The sequence below is a fragment of the Meriones unguiculatus genome, chromosome 7 (genome assembly GCF_030254825.1).
Source record: "Meriones unguiculatus strain TT.TT164.6M chromosome 7, Bangor_MerUng_6.1, whole genome shotgun sequence".
Lineage (NCBI taxonomy): Eukaryota > Metazoa > Chordata > Mammalia > Rodentia > Muridae > Meriones > Meriones unguiculatus.
The window spans coordinates 52,537,040-52,564,274 of NC_083355.1; the positions used below are offsets into that span (position 1 = coordinate 52,537,040).

At 40.4% G+C, this 27,235-nt stretch overlaps 1 protein-coding gene across 3 annotated transcripts in view; it reads right to left on the reverse strand.

Annotated features, from left to right (window-relative positions):
* Nucleotides 1-26,999, reverse strand: part of Cul2 (cullin 2) — a 54,396-nt gene extending 27,397 nt beyond the window's left edge. The window contains exons 1-3 of one of the 3 annotated variants that reach the window (XM_060387414.1): nucleotides 26,837-26,999; nucleotides 3,560-3,700; nucleotides 208-310 (exon numbers count right to left, since the gene is read on the reverse strand). In XM_060387414.1, coding sequence (XP_060243397.1) covers nucleotides 208-310; nucleotides 3,560-3,678 — 222 coding nt within the window. In that variant the 5' untranslated portion in view covers nucleotides 3,679-3,700; nucleotides 26,837-26,999. Of the gene's footprint in view, nucleotides 1-207; nucleotides 311-3,559; nucleotides 3,701-26,615; nucleotides 26,788-26,836 lie in introns of those variants that run through there. The other 2 variants (XM_060387413.1, XM_021653125.2) reach the window with 2 other exon arrangements.
* Nucleotides 27,000-27,235: the final 236 nt, after the last annotated feature.

The window sequence follows — 27,235 nt, forward strand, 5'->3', positions numbered from 1 at the left end:
TTAAATACAGCTAGGATTGTTTGGGAAATTTGGGTCTGGGAAATTTGTGTCTTAAAAATTTGTATCATTTTTTTCTTATAATGAAATTTAAAATTAAAAAAAAGATTAAAAAAAACCTGGAATCTGATTTTACACTGGAAATCCGTAAGCTGGTTAAATAACTCTGCAGCTGTAACCTATGCATAGCACAGCTATATTATCCCTTACCTTGTACAAATGCCGAACGTGATTTTCCAAAAAAATCTTTGTTTCCACATAAAGTCTTTCTCCAAGTGGTTCAGGATAGGCCACACATAAAGCATAGATATCTCTAGATGGATTATTAAGGTTTGCATAGTCAAAACATGATACTTATATTCAGCATCAAGAAAAGGAAACAACAAGCTGTATACTGTGGTTCCCTGTAACCTGGACACTTGTTCCCTGTAGTACAATAAACCTTTATAAACTAAATATTCTACTTAAAAGAATACAGTATGGGGGGTGGGAGATGGTCAGCTGTTAACAGAATGTACAGCTCTTGCAAAGGATCAAAATGTAATTCCAGCTCCCACTTTGGGCCCCTCATAACTGCTTTAAGATCTAGGGATTCAATGTTTTGGCCTCAGAAAGCACCCATACATTTTGCACAGATCTACATTATACATAATATTAAACCTTATTAAAGAATACAAAATGTTGGAACTATTTACCATCAACAACTTTAAACTACAAAGCATTAGTCAATATTAAAGAAAACAGGGATATGAATATCTATTAGTTGAAAATTTAAACTTTCTCTATGGAAAACCAACAATGTTTGGTAAAGGGGACAGGAATCAAGGCACTTATAGGAAAAGTGTTTCAAAATAAAATGTTGAGCCTCTGAATGTAGCTTGTGGTCCCCTAATTTTAAACTGTAAATACTTTTATTGATTTAAATCAGGGTCTTACTATATAGCCCTGGATGGCCTAGACCTTGATCTGTGACCAGATAGGGCCAGGCCAGGAACTCAGAAACCTGGGTTTTGCCTGCATTTGCTTCTTAGAATATTAGGATTAAAGGTGTGAGCCACAATGCCCAGACAGGGGAAAAAAAAAATACACCTACATACGCATGTGTATACACACACACATACACACATATATATGCACACATGAAAATATGACAAAATGAAGAGTTATTTAGAGAGTAATTTTCCAGGTAAGTTGTGTGTTTAAAGTCACTTTTCATAAGTGACCAATCAGCACTTCTGTAAAATGTAGAACAAAATCTATTTTCTCTTTAGAGTCCCCCAAACGATTCAAAATGTTTCACAGAAAACTACCTAAAAGATGAATTCAGAGGAATGCATACTATACTCTAGATATACTGTGCTGCAAAAGAAAAGCTGGATAAAATTAAATTTTTGTCTGTGTTCCAATTACCACTGTGAGCCTGCAAAGTTCATAAGGGTTAGAGAGATGTGTCAGTGGTTAAGAGTGCTGAATGTTCTTCCTGAGGACCCGGGTTCAATTCCCAGGACCCACATGGCATCTCACATCCATCCAAAACCTGTTCCCAGTGATCTGATGTTCTCTCCTGGCCATCAACAGTACCAAGCATGCAGGAGGTACACAGCCTACATACAAGCAAATCTCCACAGTAATAGCATTATCCTAACTATCTGACAAACATTAGATCACTGCAAGCTGTAAAGAAGCCTTGCAGAAACAGCAGCAGCACTTTCTGATGTTCTGGGACACAGAACATCAAACAAATGATTCTCACTGACAACTACAGTTATAATAAATTAAGTGATTTCTTATTAGTCTAAAGGAATTTCTCTATTATATCAATGTTCAGCTAAATAGCAGTTTTGTCTTATGAAATCAGAGCTTCTCTAAAGAAGAGAGGTCCCACATAACAAGGGCAGTACTTAGTCCAGAAAGATTAACAGGGAACACTAGTGAGGTCCTGCAGACTGTAGTCACGTAAGAGTGCAGGATAAAGCTGCATTTTTACATAAAACTCCCAATTGACAAATGGACACAACCAAATTAGCAAACAATTTCACCAGTCAAGTTTGCTCTTTACCCTCTACCTACAATACTATCACCTAGGATTTGAGAAATGCCTACTAAAGACCCACGTCTACCTCTCTGCCAAGCTGTTAGGAAGTGGTGGGGGCTTAAATAAGTAGGGCCTAGCAGAGGGGGAACTTTGGTTAGAGCTGTTCACTGGAGACACTGGGTTACTAAGGCCTTCCTCTTTGCTTTCTGGCCACCACGAGATGAGCAGATTCCTGTCACAAGTTTCCACAAAGCTGTGAGCACCTTACTACCAGCCAAGGCAGAGGGGACAAATGACATAGATTGAACCTCCCAAATTCACTTTTTCTCATGAGCTTTGTTAGAATAACCAAGACTAACCCAGAGAAGTTTCACTCGCCTGCAGCAGCCTTTATGTACTCCAGACTTCTCTATGACTTTACCCTGTTATCTTTCTTCACTAAATCTTCTTTCTAAAAGTGCTGGCACTAGATTGTTGTTGATAAAACCCGGCATGGAATCTCACATCTATAATAACAGCACTTGTGAGACCTGTGAGTTTGAAAATAGTGAAAGCCAGAGAGAGACCCTACGTTTATATTAACTGCCTGCAGTTTGGTTTGTTTGCTACACCCTCAGTTTATGTTAACTGCCTGCAGTTTGGTTTGTTTGCTACACCCTCAAAGACCACAGTAGTGACACACACACACTCGGTGCTGGGGATCTGCTGGATGGAAGATTACAATAAACTGATGGCTACAAAATTGACAGAAATATATCTTAACCATTACACCTAACATTTTAAGCCTGCTTTCATTTTTTTTTTTTTTTTAGTGTTCATACTTCTTTTTTTTAATTAGTTTATTCACTTTGTATCCCAACTGTAGCCCCCTCTCTCCTCTCCTCCAATCCTACCTTCCCTCCCTCCCTCTTCTCCATCCATGCCCCTCCCCCAGTCCACTGAGAGGGGAGGTCTTCCTCTCCTTCCATCTGACCATAGCCTATCAGGTCTTATCAGGACTGGCTACATTGTCTTTCTCTGTAGCCTGGTAAGGCTGTACCACCCCTCAGGTGGAGGTGATCAAAGAGCCAGCCACTGAGTTCATGTCAGAGACAGTCCTTGCTCCCCTTACTAAGGAAACCCACTTGGGGACTAAGCTGCCATGGGCTATATCTGAACAAGGGTGTTAGGTTATCTCCATGTATGGTCCTTGGTTGGAGTATCAGTCTCAGAAAAGATCCCTGTGCCCAGATTTTTCTTTTTTCTCTCTCCTTGTGGAGCTCCTATCCCATCCAGGTCTTTTATCTCCCCTTTTATCTTTCCTAAGATTCCCTGCACTCTGCCCAAAGTTTGGCTATGAGTCTCAGCATCTGCTCTAATACCCTGCTGGGTAGAGTCTTTCAGAGGCACTCTGTGGTAGGCTCCTGTCCTGTTCCCTGTTTTCTCCCTCTTCTGATGGCCATCCCATTTGCCTCTCTAAATGAGGACTGTTTTCATTTTTCAACAAGCTTTAATTTACTGTTTCTTATGGCTTCAACCAAAGGATACGAGAATCGGTCATTCCACGTTGCTCTCTCAACGTATTCCAACATAACAACAGCTTTGATGGTAGTTAGGAGCTTGTTCCACGTCTCATCAAAATCCACTACTCTTGGTTTTAAAGACATTGTGCGAGGTTAGTGTTGAAACCTGTTAATTAAAAACAATGTAAACATGAATTCCACAGGAATGGTAATGTTTATTGGGGCTGGGGAGGTGGCTCAGAGGTTAAGAGCACTACTACTCTTCCAGGACCAGAGCAGGATTCCCATCACCCATGTTGGAGGGCTCACAGCGCCTGCAACTCCAGTTCCAAGGGGACCCCATGCCTCTGACCTCCACAGGCACCAGCACACGTGCACATACTCACACACACATACACATAATTAAAAATAATAAAAATAAATATTTAAAGTACCACATAATTGAGTCACATGACACATAAAAGAATTAGAATCACAAATGAACACTGGAACACAAAATTTAGCTATCACCTTTTTATAATCATTAAGCAAATTGTTGATAAGCAGTATGTGGTTTGAAAGACTGATACGCTTCATATAGTATGTTGCAGAAAAAAATTAAGTAAATTCTCAACATAAAAAAATATGCAAAGACAATGAGTAAGCAGTAAGAAGACTGTGACCACAAATTCTGTTATTTGGGTTCTTCATGTGGGAAATTATTTATACACAAGGGAATATAAAGCATCAGAAAGGTAAATGTTCCTAAAATGAATGCTTTAAAAAGTTTATTTACATTTACTTTAAGAGGGGGCTGGAGAGATAGGTGGCTCAGCAGTTAAGGGCACTGGCTGCTCTTGCAGAGGATCCTGGTTTCCGGTATCCACATGGCTGCTCACAAGCACATGTAATTCCATTCAAGGGGATGTGACACGCTCTTCAGGTATCCATGGGTACAAGGCATGTATGTATGTATGGTATGAATACATATATCCAGGCAAACACTTTGTAACAAAAAATTTAAAGATAAAAAAAAAATGCTCTAAAACTGGCAAACAGGCTGCATGTATGAGTCATTTGATTTTTAGAACAAAAAACTACCAATGTTACAGAAAAGTAGCCTAACCTAAACCTTTTCCAAAGAAAACAAAAACAGTATGGTGTACAACACACCAGGAAGTCCAACCTGAGCTTGATACCTGGTACTGGGAAATCAACTCCCACAGGTTGACTGATCTCCATAAGTGTGCCCTTACACATGCGCACGCACACATACACACAAACACACTCTTTTTAGAACACTTTATTTTTTTTTGGAGTAAGTGAGCTGAGCACAAATATTCCTGATCCATGAATATGGGAGATCTTTCCATCTTCTGATATCTTCTTCAATTTCTTTCTTCAGAGATTTGAAGTTTTTTTGTTTTGTTTTGTTTTTTTCATACAAATCTTTCACTTGCTTGTTTAGTTACACCAAGGTACTTTATCTTATTTGTGGCTATTGTGAAAGCTGTTTCCCTAATTTTTTTTTTTTCCTCAGCACCTATGGACAAAGAAGCCAAAAACATACATTGGAAAAGACAGCATCTTTCACAAATGGTGCTGGTCTAACTGGATGTCTACATGTAGAAAAATGCAAATAGATCCATACCTATCACCCTGCACAAAAGTAAAGTCCAAGTGGATCAAAGACCTCAACATAAAACAAGACACACTTAATTTGTTAGAAGAAAAAGTTGGGAAGAGCCTTGAACTCACTGGCACAGGAGACAACTTCCTGAACAGAACACCAACAGCACAGGCTCTAAGAGCAACAATCAATAAATGGGACCTCATGAAACTGAAAAGTAAAGGCCACTGTCATCAGAACGAAACAACAGCCTACACACTGGGAAAATATCTTCACCAACCCTACATCTGAAAATGGGCTAATATCCAGAATAAATAAAGAACTCAAGAAATTAAATACCAACAAACCAAATAATCCAATTTTAAAAATGGAGTACAGAGCTAACCAAAAATTCACAACAGGGGAATATCAAATGGCAGAGAAACACTTAAAGAAATGTTCAACATCCTTAGTCACCTAGGAAATGCAAATCAAAACTCTGAGATTCAATCTCACACCAATCAGAATGGCTAAGATCAAAAATTCAAGTGACAGCTCATGCTGAAGAGGATGTGGAGAAAGAGGAACCCTCCTCCACTGCTGGTGGGAATGTAAACTTGTACAACCACTTTGGAAATCAATCTGGCGCTTTCTCAGAAAATTAGGAATAGTGCTACCTCATGATCCACCTATACCACTCCTAGAAATATATCCAAAAGATGCCCACCATTCAATATGGACATTTGCTCAATCGTGATCATAGCAGCTTTATTTCTAATAGCCAGAATCTGGAAACAACCTAGATGTCCCTCAACCAAAGAATGGATACAGAAATTGTGGTACATGTACACAATGGAATACTACTTAGCTATTAAAAACAAGGAAATAATGAAATTTGCAGGCAAATGGATGATAGAACTAGAAAAGATCATCCTGAGTGAGGTAACCCAGAACCAGAAAGACACGTCTGGTATATCCTCACTTATAAGTGGGTATTAGCCATATAACATAGGATAAACGTCTAAAACCTAAAGACCTAAAGAAGATAAACAAGGAGGACCCTAGGGAGAATGCTAGAAGGTAAAACAGGCTTGACATTGGAAGCAGTAGAAGAGAGGGAACAGGATGAGAGCCTACCACAGACAGCCTCTAAAAGACTGCACCCAGCCAAACTTTGGACAGAGCATAGGGAGTCTGATGGAAGGAGAGATAGGAGGACCCAGTGGGGATAGGAGACCAACAAAGACAAAAAAATCTAAACCCAGGGGGGAATGCAGAAAATGATGCATCAACAAAAGATTATGCATGGAGAGGACCTAGACATAGTCCATAGACAGCTCGGTCTCCATGTGGATCCCCTAGTAAGGGAAGAAGAGATGGTCTCTGACATAAACTCGATTGTCTGCTCCTTGATCACTTCTCCCTTGTGGGGTGACTTAGCAGAAGAGGATTCAGGCAGTCCTGATGGGACCTGATAGGCTAGGGTCAGACAACAGGGGAGGAGGACTTCCCCTATCAGTGGACTAGGGGAAAGGGATAGGAAAGGAAGAGAGATTAACAGTGCTACAACCAGGATACAAAGTAAATAAACTGTAAAATAATAATAATAAAGATAGGGAGGAAGGGAGGGAGGAAGGGATACAGAGAAGGCTTAGGCGAGGCAGCTAGCATTACAGCTTGCTCTGAGGAAGCTCTTTGACACAGTAATCCTGTCACTTTTCTGCTTAGAGGTCACTTGACTGACTCACTAACCTGGATCATAAATCCTTCCTGTTTCTCTACCTAAAATGCTCTTTTCCTTAACATTCCCCTCCACATAATTCACCGAACTCCTATAAAATGCAGCCTGTATCAATGTTCAGATGCTTTTAAGAAACTTTCGACTGTAACTCTCCCTTGAGTCCACATTCACATTTAAAGTGTCTCACTTTTTTCTTTCTGTTAACCTTCCTTTTTAAGACTATATGAATATACTTAATAAAATTTCCAATTGTTTCATAGAAACTTTCTTGATAAGGGAGACATATACTATGCATGAAAATTATTCTTAGTGTGTAATTTTAATGGCTGCAGTCTGTCTTTATAAAATCAGACTAACACTTCCCCGATGAGACTACTGATGAGAATGGGTCTAAGTGTGTGATAGTGATAATACATGCTTGAAGAGGTGGAAGCAAAGGCAAGAGAACATCCAAGGTTTACCAACCTAGTGAAACATCAATCGCTAATCCAATAAAGAACACGCAAAAATTATGTTAGACTATCTGTTTACCCTTTAAAAACTTCAAAGAACATTTTTTTTAATTGCTTCATTTTCTCCAAAGCCTTCAAATGGATTATTCATGGAAAACTTAAACAAGGATGAGAAAACAGGCCAAGAAACACTCAGAAGCACAACCACAACCCTATTTCCCACCTCCTAGGTGCATAAAAATATAGGCTGTACAGCCACCTACCATGTGAAAGGCCCTGGGCTCAATCTCCATATACCACCATGCATCACTTAAGAGAGATACTCCAAAGTACTTATTAGTCTATTCTATAGGGTGGACATCACAATGCACACTCACACAAACTAAGAAGGCTATGATGTCATGGGGCAATATAATATCCAAGGGACCACCACTGCTTATCAGTCCATCACTGGCTGAAACACAGTTTAAGTACATGTATGCATGAGTTCATTCTTGTTCTTTAATAAATACTAGAACACACTTCCCGTTCTCAATCAGATTGGGTCCCACTGAATTCCTGCAAAATTCTTTTTTTTTTTTTTTTTTTTTTTCAGATTTCTTCTGAGTTTCATTCTCCACTTCATGAGTTTAACACACATGACCTGAGGCCTCATGAGCACCATGAACCCTAAAACCATAAAAGACCCAGATGTGGTAGTACATTCCTATCTATAATCCTGGCGGGACGCTGAGACAATACAGATAGTCTAAGTGATATGAGTTTCAAGCCAGTCATAGTTACAGTGTGGGACACATTGTTTTATTTATTAATCTATTTATTAAATTTTTGATTGTTTTCATTTGTTTTGTAGACTAGGCCTCAAACTCACAGAGATCCACCTGCCTCTGCCTCCCCTTTAATCCCTGTGTTGGGATTACAGGTGTGCCACCAGGCCGGCTTAATATATTGGCTTTCTCTGTGTAGCCTCGGCTGCCCTGGAACTCTCTGTAGACCAGGCTGGCCTTGAACTCCAGGAGCCGCCACCACCTGGCAACAACTCTCTTAATAATTCGGAAATATTAAGATGGGTCTCATAGGGGCTGCAACGATGGATGGCTCAGCAGGTGAGAGGACTGACTGTTTTTCCAGAGGACCAGAGTTCAATTTCCAGCTCCCACATGGCAGCTCACACCTGTCTTGTTACTCCAATTCCAGGGCTTCTGACAACTTCACACAGATATACATGCAGGCAAAACACCAATGAACATTTTTAAAAAAAAATTTTTTAAGCTAGACATAGTGGAACATGGAAGGAAAGGCAGAGGCAGGTGGATCTCTGTGAGTTCAAGGCAACCTGATCTACAAGGCGATTCTAGGACAGCCAGTACTACACAAAAAAACCCTGTCTCAAAAAAACAAAACAAAAAAAAAAAACCAAAAAGGAAATAGACAGATTGAACATGGACCGTGAGATATATATGACTTGAGTAGCATGGTGAGGTCCATGTTAAATCCACATTATCATCCAATTTTATTATAATTATAACTAACAACATAGGATCACAGATACTCTGGGGGAGGGGGTTCCCTATCCAATGATTAAAAATGAGGACCCTGCTTGGCTTCTGAGATCAGATAAAATGCAGTGCATTTAGAGTGGTATGGCCATGAACTAAGGTTTTGTTTTTTGTTTTTTGTTTTTCTGAGAAAGTGTCTGTGTAGCCAAAATTTCCAATTCTCCTGCCTCAGTTTTCTTAGTGTTCAAATTAAGAACCACCAGTCTGTAATCCCAGCCCTTAGGTCAGAGACAGGCAGATCTCTGAGTTCAAAGCGAGCCTTTTTTACAGAGTTCCAGGACAGTCAGGGTTACACAGGGGGAAAAAAAAAACCCTGTCTCGAAAAACCAAAAAGGCAAGTGTGTGATAGCATATGCCTGCAGCACATCCATAATTTCCAGTATATCCATTGAGGAAGGTAAAAAGGAGCATCATGAGTTCTAAGCCACATTTGGCCACACAGAGCACAACCCTCAAAAAGAAATAAATTTAAAAAAGAAGAAAAAAAGGAAGAAGTTTAAAAAATAAAGATATTTAGTTATTGCAAAAAAAAGCCAACCCTAATCATAAGTATAGAAATTTTTTAGAAATATAGAAATATAGAAATTATATTATACTTGAAAACACTTCTAGACCAAAATTCCATTTATAACACTATGTAAATATACATGATGAATTACAATATACAAAAGTAGAATAAATATGGCTACCCCTTTACATAAGCCTAATGCTTTGTACATAGCTAAGAAATATGAAAACATGTCCACAAAAACCTACCAAGATGACATCTCAATTCTGAACAGCAAAGCCCTAAATACAAGAGCACCCACATTTGTAAAAGAAACAATAATAAAACTTAAACCTCTGGGCAGTGGTGGCACACACCTTTAATCCCAGCACTGTGGAGCAGAGGCACGGGGATGTCTGAGTTCCAGGCCAGCCTGGTGTACAAAGTGAGTCCAGAACAGCAAAGTCTACACAGAGAAACCCTATCTTGAAAAACAGAAAGGAAAAAATAAAAATAAGGCTTAAACCACACCTTGATCCCCACACATTAACAGTGGGAGACTTCAACACCCCACTCTCAAAATGACACTAACAGGTATCATGAATCAAATGGACCTAACAGAACGTTTCACCCAAACAAAAACGAATATACTTCTTCTCAGCACCTCAGGGAACTGTCTCCAAAACTGACCAAATAGTAGGTTACAAAGCAAGCCTCAACAGATACAAGAAGATTGAAATAATTACCTTGTATCCTATCAGACCACCATGGACTAAAGCTGGGCCTCAACAACAAAAATAGCAAAAACCTACACACATGGAAACTGAACAACTCTCTACACAATGACAGCTGGGTCAGGGAAGAAAAAAAGAAATTAAAGACTCCCTAGAATTCAGCGAAAATGAAGGCACAAAATTCCCAAACTTATGGGACACAATGAAAGCAGTGCTAAGAGGAAAGTTCATAGCACTAGGTGCCTTCATAAAGAGATTGATGACATCCCATACAAGCAACTTAATGGCACACCTGAAAACCCTAGGGGGAAAAAAAAAGAGACATACCCAATAGTAGACAGCTGGAAATAATCAAAGTCTGGGCTAAAATTGATACATTAGAAACAAGGAGAACAATTAAAAGAATCATTGAAACCAAGAGCTAGTTCTTTGAGAAAAACCAAACTAAACAGCCAAGAGACACTACTTAAATCAACAAAATCAGAAATGACAAGTGACACATAACTACAGACACTGAGGCAATCCAAAGGTCTTACTTCAATAGCCTATATGCCACAAAATTTGAAAGTCAAATGAAATGGAGTTTCTTGATAGATACCACTTACCAAAGTCAAATAAAGATCAGGTTAACAAATTAAATAGTACTATATCCCCTAAGGAAATAGAATCAGTCATCAAAACTCTTCCAACCAAAAAAAGCCCAGGGCCAGATGGTTTCAATGTAGAATTCTACCAGACCTTCAAAGAAGAGCTAATGCCAATACTCTTCAAACTATTCCACAAAATAGAAAACAGAAGGAACATTACCAAACTCATTCTATGAGGCCAGTCACGTTGATAACTAAATCACACAAAGACCCAACAAAGAAACAGAACGTCAGACCAATCTCTTATGAAAATTGATGCAAAAATACTCAATAAAGTACTCAGTAACCGAATCCAAGAACACAAAGTTATCAATCACCATGGTTTCATCCCAGGCATGATTCAATGCACGAAAAGCCATCAATGTAATAAACCATATAAACAAAATGAAAGAAAAAAAAATCACATGATCATCTCCTTAGATGATGAAAAGCATCTGACAAAAATCCAATGTTCATTCAAGTTTAAAGTCTTGGCAAGATCAGGGATACAAGGCACATACCTAAATAAATATAGGAAAGGGAATATGCAGCAAGCCTACAGTTAACATCAAACTAAAGGGACAGAAACATAAAGCGATCGAATTAAAGTCAGGGACAAGACAAGGTTGACCACTCTCTCAGTATCTAATACTTCAAGTCCTAGCTGGAGCAATAAGACAACTAAAGGAGATCAATGGGACACATATTTAAAAGGAATAAGTCAAAGTATATTAGAAATGACCCCCAAATTTCTACCAGGAAACGCCTATGGCTGAAAAACACCTTCAGCAAAGTGGCTGGATACAAAATTAACTCAAATCAGTAGCTCTCCTGTATACATATCATAAACGAGCTGAGAAAGAAATTAGGGAAACTACACCCTTCATAATAGCCACAAAAAAAATAAAAATAAAAATAAAAAATAAAAACTCTAACCAAGCAAGTGACAGACTTGTATGAAAAAACTTCAAGTCTCTGAAGAAAGAAAGAAATTGAAGAAGATAGAAGATGAAAAGATCTCCCATGCTCATGGATTGGTAGGATCAACATAGTAAAAATGGCCACCTTACCAAAAGCAATTTCCAGATTCAATGCAATTCCCATTAAATTACCAACACAATTCTTTACTGACCTTGAAAGAAAAATTCTCAACGTCATATGGAAAAACAAAAAACCCATAATAGCTAAAACAGTCCTCTACAATAAAAGATCTTCTGGAGGTATCTCCATCCCTGATCTCAAGCTGTTCTACAGAGCAACAGTAATAAAAATGGCATAGTACTGGCACAGAAACAGAACAGTGGACCCAGAATTGAAGACGCAGAAAAATAAACCCACACACCTATAGACACTTGGTTTTTGACAAAGGAACCAAAACCAAATAATGGAAAAAACACAGCATCTTCAACAAATGGTGCTGGTCAAACTGGATGTCTACATGTAGAAAAATGCAAATAGATCCATATTTACCTCCCTACACTAAATTAAAGTCCAAGTGGATCAAAGACCTCAACATAAAACCAAACACATTGGTTAGAAGAAAAAGTGGGGAAGAGCCCTGATTTCATAGGAAAAGAAGATAAATCCTAAACAGAACACCAACAGCCTGGGCTTTAAAATCAACAATTAATAAATGGGACATCATGAAACTGAAAAGCTTCTATAAAGCAAAGGACACTGCCACAGAACAAAACGACAGCCTATAAATTGGGAAAAGATCTTCACCAATCCTACATCTGACAGAGGGCTAATATCCAAAATATATAAAGAACTCAAGAAATTAAATAACTCAATTTAAAAATGGGGTACAAACTAAAATAAACTAAGAACTCTCAGAGGAATGTTGAATGGTGGAAATGCAAATCAAAATGACTCTGAGATTCCAACTTACACACATCAGAATGTCTAAGATTAAAAACTCAAGTCAAAGAACAGTCCTCCATTGCTTTTTGTAGTGAAACATTATATAACCTTCTATAACCACTTTAGAAATCAATACGGCACTTTCTCAGATAATTGGAAATAGTGCTAACTTAAGACCTACCTATACTACTCCTGAGCATATACCCCAAAGATGCTCAACCATTCAAATAGGACACTTCTTCAACTATGTTCATAGCAGATTTCTTCATAATAGACAGAAACTGAAACAATCTAGATGTCCCTCAATCAAAGAATACAGAAATTGTATCTACACAATGGAATTGTATTTACACAATGGAATACTACTTAGCTATTAAAAATAAGGAAATCATGAAATTTGTAGGCAAATGGTGGGAACTAGAAAAGATCATGCTGAGTGAGGTAACCCAGAAGCAGAAAGACACACATGGAATATACTCACTTATAAGTGAATATTAGCCATTTAGTATAGGATAAACATACTACAATCTACATACCTTAAGAAGATAAACAAGGAGGACCCTAGGGATATTTAATTCTCATTCAGAAGGACTAACAGAATAGACACACTGGAAGCGGTTGAAGAGAGGGAACAGGATGGGAGCCTACCATAAATGTCCTCTGAAAGACTCTACCCAACAGGGGATCGAAGTAGATGCAGAGAATCAGTCAAACTTTGGGCAGAGCACAAGAAGTCGGAGGAAAGAGTGGAGGACTAGGAGGGCCTAGAGCAGACAGGAACTCCATAAGAAGACCAAACAGAGCCAACAAATCTGGGCCCATGAGTTCCTGTACTGATGTACCAAGCAAGGACCATGCATGGGCAGCACCCAGACTCCCTGTTCAGATGTAGCCCATGGCAGCTCAGTCTCCATGTGGGTTCCCTAGTAAGGGGAACAGGGGCTGTCTCAGACATGGACTCTGTTGCCTGCTCTTTGATCACTTCCCCCTGGTTGTGGGGCATTGCCAGGCTACAGAGGAGAGGATACGAGCAGTCCTAATGAGATTTGATAGGCTGGGGTCAGATGGGAGGGGAGGACTCCCCCTTTCTGAGAAATAGAAGAGAACAGGGGGGAAGAGGGAGGGATGGTGGGACTAATAACCAGCTATAAAAAGAAATTTGATGAACTAAAAGTATAGCTCTGGGGTAGTGTACTTCCCACCAAACATAAGGTTCTTAGTACCATCCTCAATAACACACACACAGACAACACAGGCACACACAAGCCAGCATGTATATGCAGGCACACACACACACTTACACACATGCAGGTGCACGTGCACACACATACCAGTTTTCAAGGGACACGGAGCAGCTTAACAGCTTCCATTACAGCACCATTAATAATTATAGCAACAATGTTACCAAACACATCTATCTCAGAAACTGTTACTATATACATATGTAAATATACAGATACACACACACACACATATATATACATTTATATATACATATATAATAGCTCTGAATATACGTTATCTCAATTCCTCATAAGCCTCATTTGATACTACTATTCTCTGCATTTTGAAGGATAAAATTCTAGCTAGTGAGTTTGCTTGCAATCTTAGCACTTGGAAGGTGGAAGCAGAAGTTTTAGGAATTCAACACCCTCCTTAGCTGCAGTGTAAATCTGAAAACAGCCTAGGCTCCATGAGACCATGTCTTCAAACACCAGAAATAATTCTTGAATTCCATACTCTCCACACTCTGGAGTTCTTTCACACTTTTTCTTTCTAAAAAAAAAAGAAATCTGCATGTGCTATGCTAAAAACCCAATAATGCTAATAAATAGAAATAAACAGGCTTGTCTGAGTATGTTCCATCATTAGTAACACACTAGTCTAGCATAGCAAAGATAAAAAGACAAGCATTTACACATAATTAGCAAACAAAATTTAAATCTATCTGGCTTCCACTGAGCCCTTTTAGTAACAGCCCTCTCCATTTGCCACTTATGAAACTAGAAATGGTGATACATGCTTGAAATCATGTTTTTAATTAATTTATTATTTATTACAACTTATTCACTTTGTATCTCAGCTGTAGCCCCCTCCCTCATCCCTACTCAATCCCACACTCCCTCCCTTCTTTCCCCTCATATCCTCCCCAAGTCCACTGATAGGAGAGGCCCTCTTCCCCTTCTAACCTAGCAGGTTTCATGAGGACTGGCTACATTGTCTGTGGCCTGTTAAGGCTGCCTCTCACACCCCACCAAAGGGAAGTAAGCAAAGAACCAGCCACTGAGCTGATGTCAGAAACAGTCCCTGTTCCCCTTAATAGGGTATCCACTTGGGAGACTGAGCTTCCACATCTCTGCAGGAGTTCTAGGTTATCTCCATGACTGGTCCTTGGTTGGAGTATCAGTCTCACAAAAGACCCCTGGGCCCAGATTTTTTTGGTTCTGTGGCTCTCCCTGTGGAGCTCCTGTCCCCTCCAGGTCTTTCTACCACCCCCATTCATAAGATTCCCTGTACTCTGCCCAAAGTTTGGCTATGAGTCTCAGCATCTGCTTTGATATCCCACTGGGTAGAGTCTTTCAGAAGCCTTCTGTGGTAGGCTCCTGTCCTGTTTCCTGCTTTCTCCCTCTTCCAATGTCTATTCCATTTGCCTTTCTGAATTAGAATTGAGCATTTTACCCAGGGTCCTTGTTCTTGCATAACTTCTTTAGGTGTACAGATTTTAGTGTGTTTATCCTATATTTTATGTCTGGAGAGGATGTAGAGAAAGGAGAACCCTCCTCCATTGCTGGTGGGAATGTAAACTTGTACAACTGCTTTGGAAATCAATCTGGTGCTTTCTCAGAAAATTAGAAATAATGCTACCTCAAAATCCAGCTATACCACTCCTAGGCATATATCCAAAAAATGCTCAAGTATAAAACAAGGACATTTGTTCAACCATGTTTGTAGCAGCTTTATTCATAATAGCCAACAACCCAGATGTCCCTCAACAGAGGAATGGATACAGAAATTGTGGTACATTTACACAATGGAATACTACTCAGCAACTAAAAACAAGGAAATCATAAAATGTGCAAGCAAATGGTAGGAACTAGAAAAAAAAAAAAACCATCCTGTGTGAGGTATCCCAGAAGCAGAAAGACACACGTGATATATACTCACTTATATGTTTGAAATCTTATCACTTGGGAGGGTGAGAGAGGTGGGTTAGTCTACATAGTGAATTCAGGGCAAGGCTCCTGAGTAAAAACTATCTTAGAAAAAGAGGAAGAGAATTCCTCTCTCTCCAGGCCAACAGGGAGAATCTTAGCCTGGACAAGAGAGAGTCTATTAGACCTCAGAAATCAGAAAAGCAGGTCTTGGGCTGCTTCATCGGGGGCAAGATTGCTTGTCTCTGAGCCCAACAACCTGAGTTCAATCCCTGCATTGCCACGTGATGAAAGAGGTGACTCAAGCTGTCCTCTTACTTCCAAAGGAAGTGTGACACACATGTGAATACACATAAATGTAGCTGTTAAAAGAAAGTATTGGTCTAAGAAATAAGCAGTGGTTATATAAGTAATAACATCTAAACAGCATGAATACAAAAAGCAATGTTTACAAGTACACATCAAATATACTATACAGGGCTGAGGTAGTGTCCTCTTGCTCTTCTTGAGCAAAGTGTATGTATATATATATACACACAGTTTCAGTTATTTTTTTGAGACAGGGTTTCTCTGTAAAGCCTTGGCTATCCTGGAACTCACTCTGTAGACCCGGCTGGCCTTGAACTGAGATCTATCTGGTTCTGGGATTAAAGGTGTGGGCCAACACTACCCAGCACAATATTATTTTTCTATCCATGCATTCATTTTTTAAAAGACAAAAACTATACTACTGCTGAAAACAGTATACCTTCAATTTTTTCTTACTTTATTGTGGTTTGTACTTTCTATTTAAGATTTTCCTGAATCTGGAGAGATGGTTTACCAATGTTGCTCTTGCAAAGGACCCAACATCCACAGGGTAGCTCACAACCATCTGTACGCCAAGTTCCAGGGAATCCAACAGGCATGCACATGTTGCAAATACATGCATACAGACAAAAACAGAGTAAAAATAAGTAAATCAAACAAAAAGGAGTAGGACCTGAATTCAGTTTCCAGCACACATGTTGAGTGGCTGAAAACTGCCTAGACAAGTAGCTAGGGTCCCTTCAGCTTGGAATGAATCTCTTCTAACTTCCTAGTGCAGAAATTAGATGCCTTTTATCATCCCACCAATGTCAGACCTGGGTCAGATAAGCTGTCAGATAATACCAAATGCTGGTTAATGATGATACTTAAGCCTCTTATTTTTGCAAGTTTTCTATTTGTCTAAAATCATTCCAAATTAAGAAAAAAAAAGTATGTTAATATGGTGGATCACATTGATGGATTTCCATATATTGAACCACCTCTGCATATCTGGGATGAAGCCTACTTGGTCATAGTGGATGATATCTTTGATGTGTTCTTCTATTCGGTTTGCAAGTATTTTGTTGAGTATTTTTGTTCATAAGGGAGATTGGCCTGAAATTCTCTTTCTTTGTTGGGTCTGTGAGGTTTAGGTACCAAGGTGACTGTGGCTTCATAGAATGAGTCAGGTAGTATTCCTTCTGTTTCTATTTTGTGGAATAGTTTGAAGAGAACTAGAGTTAGCTCTTCTTTGAAGGTCTGGTAGAATTCTGTGCTGAAACCATGTGGTCCTGGGCTTTTGTTGGATGGGAGACTTTTGATGCCCGCTTCTATTTCCTTAGGGGATATAGGACTATTTAATTGATTTACCTAGTCTTAATTCTGTTTGGGTAAGTGGAATCGATCAAGAAAATTAGATTTTCAAATTTTGTGGCATATAGACTTTTGAAGTAAGCCCTCAGATGCTAAAAAAGCATTTGACAAAATCCAACATCCATTCATGCTTAAAGTATTGGAGAGATCAGGGATGCAAGGCACATACCTAAACATAGTAAAGGCAATATACAGCAAGCCTATAGCCAACATCAAACTAAACAGAGAGAAACTTAAAGCAATCCTGGGAATTGCTGAAATCTGGGACGAGGCAAGGCTGCCCACTCTGTCATATCTCCTCAACATAGTTCTGGAAGTCCTTCCTAGAGCAATAAGACAACTGAAGGAGATCAAGGGGATACATACCAGAAAGGAAGAAGTCAAAGTATCACTATTTGCAGCTGATATGATAGTATACCCGAGTGACCCCAAAAACTCTACCAGGAAACTCCTACGGCTGACAAAAACCTTCAGCAAAGTGGCTGGATACAAAATTAACTAAAAAAAAAAAATCAGTAGCCCTCCTGTACACAAAAGACAAATGGGCTGAGAAAGAAATAAGGGAAACAACACCCTTCACAATAGTCACAAAAGACATAAAGTACCTTGGTGTAACCTTAACCACGCAAGTCAAAGACTTGTATGAAAAAAATTTCAAGTCTCTGAAGAAAGAATTAAAAGAAGATATCAGAAGATGGAAATATCTCCCATGCTCATAGCTTGGCAGGATTAACATAGTAAAAATGGCCATCTTACCAAAAGCAATCTACAGATTCTATGCAATTCCCATCAAATTACCAACACAGTTCTTTACAGATCTTGAAAGAAAAATTCTCCACTTCATATGGAATAACAAGAAACCCAGAATTGCTAAAACAATCCTCTACAATAAAAGATTCTTCTGGAGGTATCTCCATCCCTGAGCTCAAGCTGTACTATAGAGCAACAGTAATAAAAACTACATGGTACTGGCATAGAAACAGAATGGTGGATCAATGGAACCCAATAAAAGACCCAGAAATAAACCCACACACTTATGGACACCTGATTTTTGATGCCAAAACCATACAATGGAAAAAAGATTGCATCTTCAGCAAATGGTGCTGGTCTAACTGGATGTCTACATGGAGAAAAATGCAAATAGATCCATACTTATCACCTTGTACAAAACTAAAGTCCAAGTGGATCAAAGACCTCAACATAAAACCAGACACATTAAGTCAGTTAGAAGAAAAAGCGGGAAAGAACCTTGAACTCATTGGCCCAAGAGACAACTTCCTGAACAACAGGAGACAACAGCACAGGCTCTAGGATCATCAATAAATGGGACCTCATGAAACTGAAAAGCTTCTGTAAAGCAAAAGACACGGTCGTCAAAACAAAATGACAGCCTACAGATTGGGAAAGGGAGGGCTAATATCCAGAATATATAAAGAACTCAAGAAGTTAAACAGCAACAAATCAAGTAATCCAATTAAAAAATGGGGTACAGAGCTAAACAGAGAATTCTCTATAGAGGAATATCAAATGACAGAGAAACATGACGTCTTTAGTCATCAGGGAAATGCAAATCAAAACGACCCTGAGATTTCACCTTACACCCATCAGAATGGCTAATATGAATAACTCAAATGACAGCTCATGCTGAAGAGGATGTGGAGAAAGGGGAACCCTCCTCCACTACTGGTAGGAATGTAAACTTATACAACCATTTTGGAAATCAATATGGCGCTTTCTCAGAAAATTAGGAATAGCGCTTCCTCAAGATCCAGTTATACCACTCCTTGGCATATATCCAAAATATGCTCAAGTATACAACAAGGACATCTGCTCAATCATGTTTGTAGCAGTTTTATTTGTAATAGCCAGAAGCTGTAAACAGCCCAGATACCCCTCAGTTGAGGAATGGATACAGAAATTGTGGTACAACTACACAATGGAATATTACTAAGAGATATAAAACAAGGAAATCATGAAATTTGCGGGCAAATGGTGGGAACTGGAAAAGATCATCCTGAGTGAGGTATCCCAGAAGCAGAAAGACACACAGGGTATATATTCACTCACAAGTGGATACTAGACATATAATATAGGATAAACAAACTAAAATCTGTACATCTAAGGAAGCTAATTAGGAAGGAGGACTCCGGCTAAGATGTTCAATCCCCATTCAAAAAGGCAAAGAGGATGGCTATCGGAGGAGGGAGAAAACAGGGAACAGGTCAGGAGCCTACCACTAGGGCCTCTAGAAGGCTCTACCCTGCAGGGTATCAAGGCAGATGTTGAGACTCATAGCCAAACTTTGGGCAGAGTGCAGGGAATCTTATGAAAGAAGTGGGAGATAGTAAGACCTGGAGAGGACAGGAGTTCCACAAGGACAGCAACAAATCCAAAAAGTCTGGGCACAGGGGTCTTTTCTGAAACTTATACTCCAGCCAAAGACGACTCATGGAGATGGCCTGGAACCCCTGCACAGAGGTAGCCTATGGCAGTTCAGTATCCAAATGGCTTCCATAATAATGGGGACAGGGACTGTCTCTGACATGAACTGATTGGCCTGCTCTTTGATCACCTCCCCCTGAGGGGGGGAGCAGTCTTACCAGGCCACAGAAGAAGACAATGCAGCCACTCCTGATGAGACCTGATATACTAGGATCAGAGGGAAGGGGAGGAGGACCTCCCTTATCAGTGGACTGGGAGAGGGACTCAGGAGGGAAAGAGAGAGGGTGGGATTGGGAGGGGAGGAGTGAGGGAGGTACGGGGGAGGGGGGTACAAGATGAATAAACTGTAATTATTAATAAAAATAAAAATAATTAAATAAGAAGATTTTAAAAAGTAGCCCATACACTTCCTCACAAAATATACAAATATGGTAAGCTGGGCATTTCTTTTGAAAAGCAACTTACATTAAAATAATAATGCAAAAGAAACTTTTTCATCCATTCAACCATTCATTTATTTATTACAGTTTATTCACTTTGTATCCAACTGTGGTTCCGCCCTTGTCTCCTCCCAATCTCACCCACCTTCCCTCTTCTCTCCCTAGGAGGTCCTCCTCCCCTACTACCTGACCCTACCTTATCAGGTCTCATCAGGAATGGCTGCATATTCTTCTGTGGCCTGGCAAGGCTGCACCACCCCCCAGGGAGAGGTGATCAAAGAGCAGGCCACTGAGTTCATGTCACAGACAGCCCCTATAGGACAGATAACTAGCTAGCAAGCAGGCTAGCCTTGCACTAGAAAGTATGAGAATAAAACTGCTGCTGCAAGGAGAGGTTTACATATGTTGCTAGAAATAGAGTCAGGTAGTACAGGTAGTACTAGGAATAAGCTGTATTGGCTTTACACAAGAGCAGGGCTCCCTACCATTATATACTGCATTAAGAAGTGACTATCTTTTTATTTTTAACTTTTAAATTTTTTTGAGATTATAGTATAATTACATCATTACCCATTCCTTTCCTCTCTTCCATATACCCCAAATCCTTTTGCTCACTTTCAAATTAATGACAGTTTTTTGGAGCTGCAGTTGTATGTCTGTGTGTTTCTACTCGTTAATCATTGCTTAATATCTAAATACATAAATACAACCTACTCAGTTTGTAAAAAAAAATTTGATAATGCAAAAATAATGGGGTATAAACTGCTGGTTCACACATAAATGCAGGCTTTATCAAGTGCTCCCCATCACCACAGACCCAGTTAAAAACAAATACACTGGAACAAAAAGTTTACTGAGTTAGTAGATACCTATTAAATATTTAGTGTATTCTAGAATGCTGGAGATGTTACAAAGTCTAAGTTTATAGCAGATTAGAGAAATAAATGATAAACTGTCAACCTGTTTTATGGAAAATTCTGACATATGCTAATGAAGCTATAATTTAATGACACTAAGAATGGCTAACAATGTTTAAGTCTAAAGAAAGTCCCTTGCTTAACTAAAACCTTCAAACTGGACATTAACACCTGCACACTTAATTTTTTAAGAGATTTAAGCATAACATACAACACATTTAATGTCTGTCTTATAGTCACTGTTGTCTATAACTTCAAAAAGTATTAAATACTTTCTTTCAAAATTGTGTTTCTCTGACCTAGAAATTGACTGTTTAATCTTCTTCATAAAACAAAGAGAGGCAGGGGATGAGGGAGGGGGCTACAGCTGGGATACAAAATGAATAAATTGCAATTAATTTAAAAAATTAATTAAAAACAAAGAGGCAAAAATAACAGCAGTAACAACAAAAAGTCCATGTGGACTAAATAGTTTTTAGTCAGGAATCATCTTGTGAGCAGGGTGAAGTCTAGTTGGTAAGAGTGCCTGCCTGGCATGTGGGAACCATGGGTTATAAAACCATGTGTGACAATACTCAAGAGGCTGAGTTTGAGGCCAGCCTAAACTACAGGCAACTCTGGAGGGAGGAAGAATAAGCAGTCTCAAAAAAGAAAAAAAAAAAAAACTATTTTCATACAGACTCACCTAAGACGGCTAACTGAAAGTTAAAAAGATAAAGAACAAATACAACGCAGAGAAGAGCATGAATTAGCTCTTCAGAATAGTAAAAATGCAAGCATCTAGCTGCACACACCTGTAACCCAGGCAGGGAGAAGTGATAAATTCTAGGCAAGCCTGAGCAGTGCAGCAAGACCAGGTCAAGTTAAAATAGATAAAGTATAAAGCAACTTAAAAAAAAAAAAAAAAAAAACTCTATCCCCCCTCTAAAATTTTCAGCTGACAGAATTCAAAGCAGTAAACAACTTTCCAAGAGAGCTAAACACAAGAGAAACAAGACAGGGTGTGGCAGAGCACTCCTTAATCTCAATCAGAGGTGGAGGTAAGGGGAAAGTTCAAGGCTACTCTTCATCCCTTAGTAACTTCCAGATCAGGTTGTGTTAGAAGCTCAATCTCTAAACACCAAAAACTAAATAATAAAAATAATTCAAGCAATTTTTTTTTAAAAGAATCATAGGTGGGTGTCACCTTTTAGAGGCATACAGATCTGAGTTTGAGGTCAACATGGTCTAATGTAGTGAGTTTCAGGATAACCAGGGCTACAGAGATGCCCTGTCTCAAAAAAAAAAAAAAAAAAAATCTCAACAACTGTCCGAAAACTGTAAGTAAGACTCATTATGTTCTAATACCCAGTAAGTCTGTCCCAATTAAAAACTATATGTAAATGTTTTGTTTTTCTTTTTTCAGGTAAGGTCTTACACAACTCAGCCCTTCAATTTCTGAGGCCTCTACCTCCCCAGTGCTGGAATTAGACAGGCCTGCCCAGCAGTGTTAGGGATCCAAGCCAGGTCTTCATGCACACTAGACAAGCAAGCTACCCACATCTGGTTTCAAAACTCTTAGATACAGCAACACAAGAATTATGCTATAACTTCTGCAATTTAACATGATATATTACTAAGACTTCAATCTATGTAGATCACTCTGAACAGGTCATTTAAGAAGAATGAATTCAGGCCCAGGAGTGCTGGCACACATCCTTTAATCACAGGCTGAGGCAGGAGATTCCTTCAGAGTTTCATGCTAGGCAGGGCTACATAGTAAGGCCTTGCCTGAAAAAAGGAAGGAGGAAGGACGGAAGGATACCCAAAACATAAATCAGCCACACACCTCAAACACCAGTCACCTTTTATTTCCTAATATTCCAATTATTTTTCTGATGCTGGCGAGTCAACAGGACTAGGTAAGTATACCACTGAATTAATTCCCAACTTCCAACATTCCAAAATTCTGCTCTTAACTTTCCTTGCTTTTGTGCAGTATTAAGGAGTATAACCCAGGGCCTCATGCATGCTAAATAACCACTTTAGAAGTAAGATGAGGCTGGGTGGTGGTGGCTGGAGCCTTTAACCCAGCCCTGGAGAGGCAGAGGCAGGCGATCTCGGCGAGTTCGAGGCCAGCCAGGACAGTGAGGGCTGACACACAAAGAAACCCCTTTTTTCACTCCTTGTTTATTTGGGGTGTGCCACCACTGCCCTTTATTTTAAAACAAGTTCCCACTGACCTTGAACTTATTCCATACCAGAGGCAGATCCTGAACTTGTACTCCTACTTAAGCTTCCCAAGCAGCTAGGATGAGTCACAGGCCTACCTGAACCACCAGGCCAGGCATCTTCCTCATTTTTACCAGTTTTAAATCCTTTTAATACTAAATCTCAGGGTTTGGTCCTGTGATAAAAAATTTACTGTAGCAGATAGTACACATAAAAGGGTCCTCTTAATCACTACTGAACATTTTCTGGCACACATGAAATGGCAGGCAATATAGAAAAGTACAAGTTTCTTGTAAATAAATAAATGTTCTTCAAAAAACCTACATCTGAGCTGGCAATGTGAACACACCAGTAATCCCTGTTAATTCAGGTAAGGGGCTGATGCAGGAAATAGGCCAGTCTGAGCTACAAGGTACATGTGTTTGCCTGGGTTAACTAAGCACATGCTCTCTCTCAGAATTTCCATCTGTAAGTCAAATACTCAAAGAGGGCAAAGACCAGATTAGAGAATGCTGCAGTTCCCTACATTTCTCCCTAGTCTTTCTTTAGGTGTCCTTGTCCTGTTTGTAACTTTTAAAATAATATTTAATATTGTGAAAAATACAAAGTGTCAGAATAAAATGTGCTACCATTTTTACACACCTGCTTAAGGCAAACAAATATATCTTTGGAAACATGTAAGAAAGTTAACCCTGTTTGGCTCCAAGGAAAACTAACAGGGACACAAGAGGGTTTTAATTCTATGCCCTATTGACTCTTTCCAATCTTGAATCTGAGTCTCACTTTTATTCAATGGACTATCAGTTAAAGACTGATAAAACTCCCTGCATCCATCTTTCTCTTCCCACTATTCATGAGGGCACAGATTTGTCTTACTTTTCACTATCCCAGTTGCCAATTCTAGAGTTGGTGTTTGAAAAAACTCTTCAAATCACAGAACAAACTGAATGAGTCCTTAACCTTGGCACTAAACTTCATACTTGGACAACACTTGAACTGAGTCAACTCAAGACACACAATCCAACTCAATGCTATGTAAACTCATGATTCTCTAACCCTTTCCTTGTCCCTGTACATGGTACCATCATCCTCCCAGTTGAGCCCTAAGCGACACCCTATCTCCACCAACTTTACTCTTATCTACACCATAAGATGTTCAACAAGTATCTTCAAAACTTGAGACCTTGATACTTGTCCTTTAATATTCCAAGGACACAATTCTGACCCAAGGGAGGGAGGGGGAGGGTCTTTTAACATCAATAAAATGTAAATCAAAATCTAAAATGTGTTTTAAAAACCGAACTCTTGCCCCTGGCTATGGCTCAACCTCTCTCACTGCGCTGCTTCTATTGGGCTGGACTCTGGTTCCACCCTACCCGTGGCTTTTCCATTTGCATTTCTTCCAGAAAGTTTCTTCAGAGCTTCCAAAGACCTGCTTTCTGGCTTTTTCAAATATGTCAAAGGTCACCTCAGACTGGCCTTTCCTAACCACTGTATCTGAAACCATTTCTCATAATCCCTCAGGGAGACAGAGGCAGGCTGGTCTCTGAGTTCTACAAAGTCCAGGACAGCAAAGGCTACACAGAGAAACCCTATCTCCAGAAAAGAAAGAAGGAAAGAAAGGAAGGACAGGCAGGCAAGCAAACGGGGGTGGTGCACAATTAGTCCTAGTGCTCTGGAAGCAGAGTTCTAAAACAAAACAACAAAAGGCCTACAATACTGCTACAATACTATTGAGCACAGAAAGCAGTTCATTTTAAGGGAAAACTAACTTTAAAGATGGTATACAGATTTAGTGCTCAATTACACATGGTGAAAGATTAAAAGACATGGATAAAGGATGTCTTTACACAATATATTGATAAAATATAGAAAAGTAAAGGAAGCAGGACCTGGTGGCATAAATCTGCAATCCCAGGACCTGCTGAGGTAGGACTCCCAAGAAAGGAGTTAGCTAGGTTACACATTGAGTAACTGCCCAGTCAGGGCTACACAACAAGACCCTCAAAAGAAAGTTGGTTGTGATAGCTTTTAATCCCGGTAGTAGGGAAGCAGAGGCAGGCAGCTCAGGCAGCCACCCTGATCTACACAGGGGGTCCCATACAGCCAGAGCTTTATAATAGACACTGCCTCAGAAACCAAAATAAGCAGACAGTGCTCCTTCCGCCACACACGCCAAACCCTCCCACACCTCATACATACCATGAGGGGAGAGGCAGTAATTCAAAAAAAGCTGTGCACTACTATTAACTCACTTGTGAAGGGACTTCCAAATACTGTATATGGGCAAAAGAACCAAACTTTAGGTGACTTGGGTCACTTTTGTGAGATGAGAGAAGAGAATAAATAAAGTGACCTCCCATATTGTGTATGAATGTAGGTTTGAAGTAAGTTATAGGGCATGGATGTTTTCTATTGAAAAATCAATAAGCAATACACACACACACATTTTTTTTGCAGAAGGCAGTGCTGGGGTAGCACCCAGGGCTTCTTGCATGCTAGTCAAGTATTGTAGCACTGACCTACATCTGCAACTCAGTAGTTGTCTTCAATTTGAAAGTTAGAAGGTACTGCCATCCAGCCAGGAATACTAGCCAAGGAGGACGGGATAACTTATGATAGCAATACAAATTCAAAGACGTTCTACTTGCATGCACGTAATGGTAGGAAAGGGTCTAGACTCTAGTGTGTAAACAAGTGCTGGAGAGACTCTGAGGCTCTTATTTCACCAGCCCATAAGTGTTGAGGCAGGAGGTGTAGCATGCACGTAGAATACTCCTCCCCAAAGCTATCAATCTTCACTGTCTGCGGAAACAAAAGTGAAAATACTCGTGGCTAGGATGTATGAGACTGAAGCCACCCCCTTCAACAGAGACTTTGGTCTCCGTGTGCGCACGTAAATAAGCTCGGAGAGCACGCTCTCACCTTCCCTCCTTAGGAGGAAAATGAGGCCGAGGGAGGGGCGGCCGGCAGGGGATCCGGAGGCCTCGGATCTGGTCCAGGGGTTGCCTGGCTTAAGGGTCAGCAGTCCGGGGAGCCGAGGTCACTCACAGGACACCATCTTGCCGCGCCTCCAGCTCTCAGCCCGCTCCCCTCCTCCAGGTCGCCCCTAACTCCGTTCCTCCGCCCCATCCCCGCCACCCATTCGCCGGGAAGGGAAGTTTCCCTGAGCCCGCAGCCCGGCTCCCCAGCTTTCAGCGGGGTTACCTTCTGCAAAAGCAGGGCGAGGACAGGGGCCCGGGGAGGGAGGCAACCCGCAGGCGTGAAGGACGAAGCCCCCGGCTTGGAGGGTGGGCGGCGGCGGCTGTCAGCTCGCGTTCCCCGGCTCACAGCGCTGCCATTACTGTGCGCCGAGGCCACCTCCCCGGCCGGCCACCGCCACCGCCCCAGGGCCACGGGGGTGCTCGGAGCAAGGCGCCGCCACTCACCTGCTCCCGAGGGAGCCGTGGAGACAAGGCTGCTACCGCGGGGCGGGACGGGATCAGGGGAGTTGGACGGGCAGGTGGCGGGCTCGGGGAGCCAGCTGTCCTCCAGGGCTCCGGGCTTTGCCCGACACACACCCTCCGCTCCCGTCTCTCAGCCTCTTGCAAAAACACACCCGCAGGATGCAATGGTCCCGTCCAGATTACGGCAAGCGTGGGGAGCCATGCTTCGAGAATAGCGAAGCCTTGCAATCAATTGTCAAAGTAATTCATAGCCCAGCACATTTGTCAATAAGGCAACAGCAGTTCCCTGAGATCAAGGGGTGCAGAACCCACCAAATTTGGCAACTATTGATATCCAAATAACCATGAGAGGTCTCTTGTTTTTTTTGTATATAGTTTTAT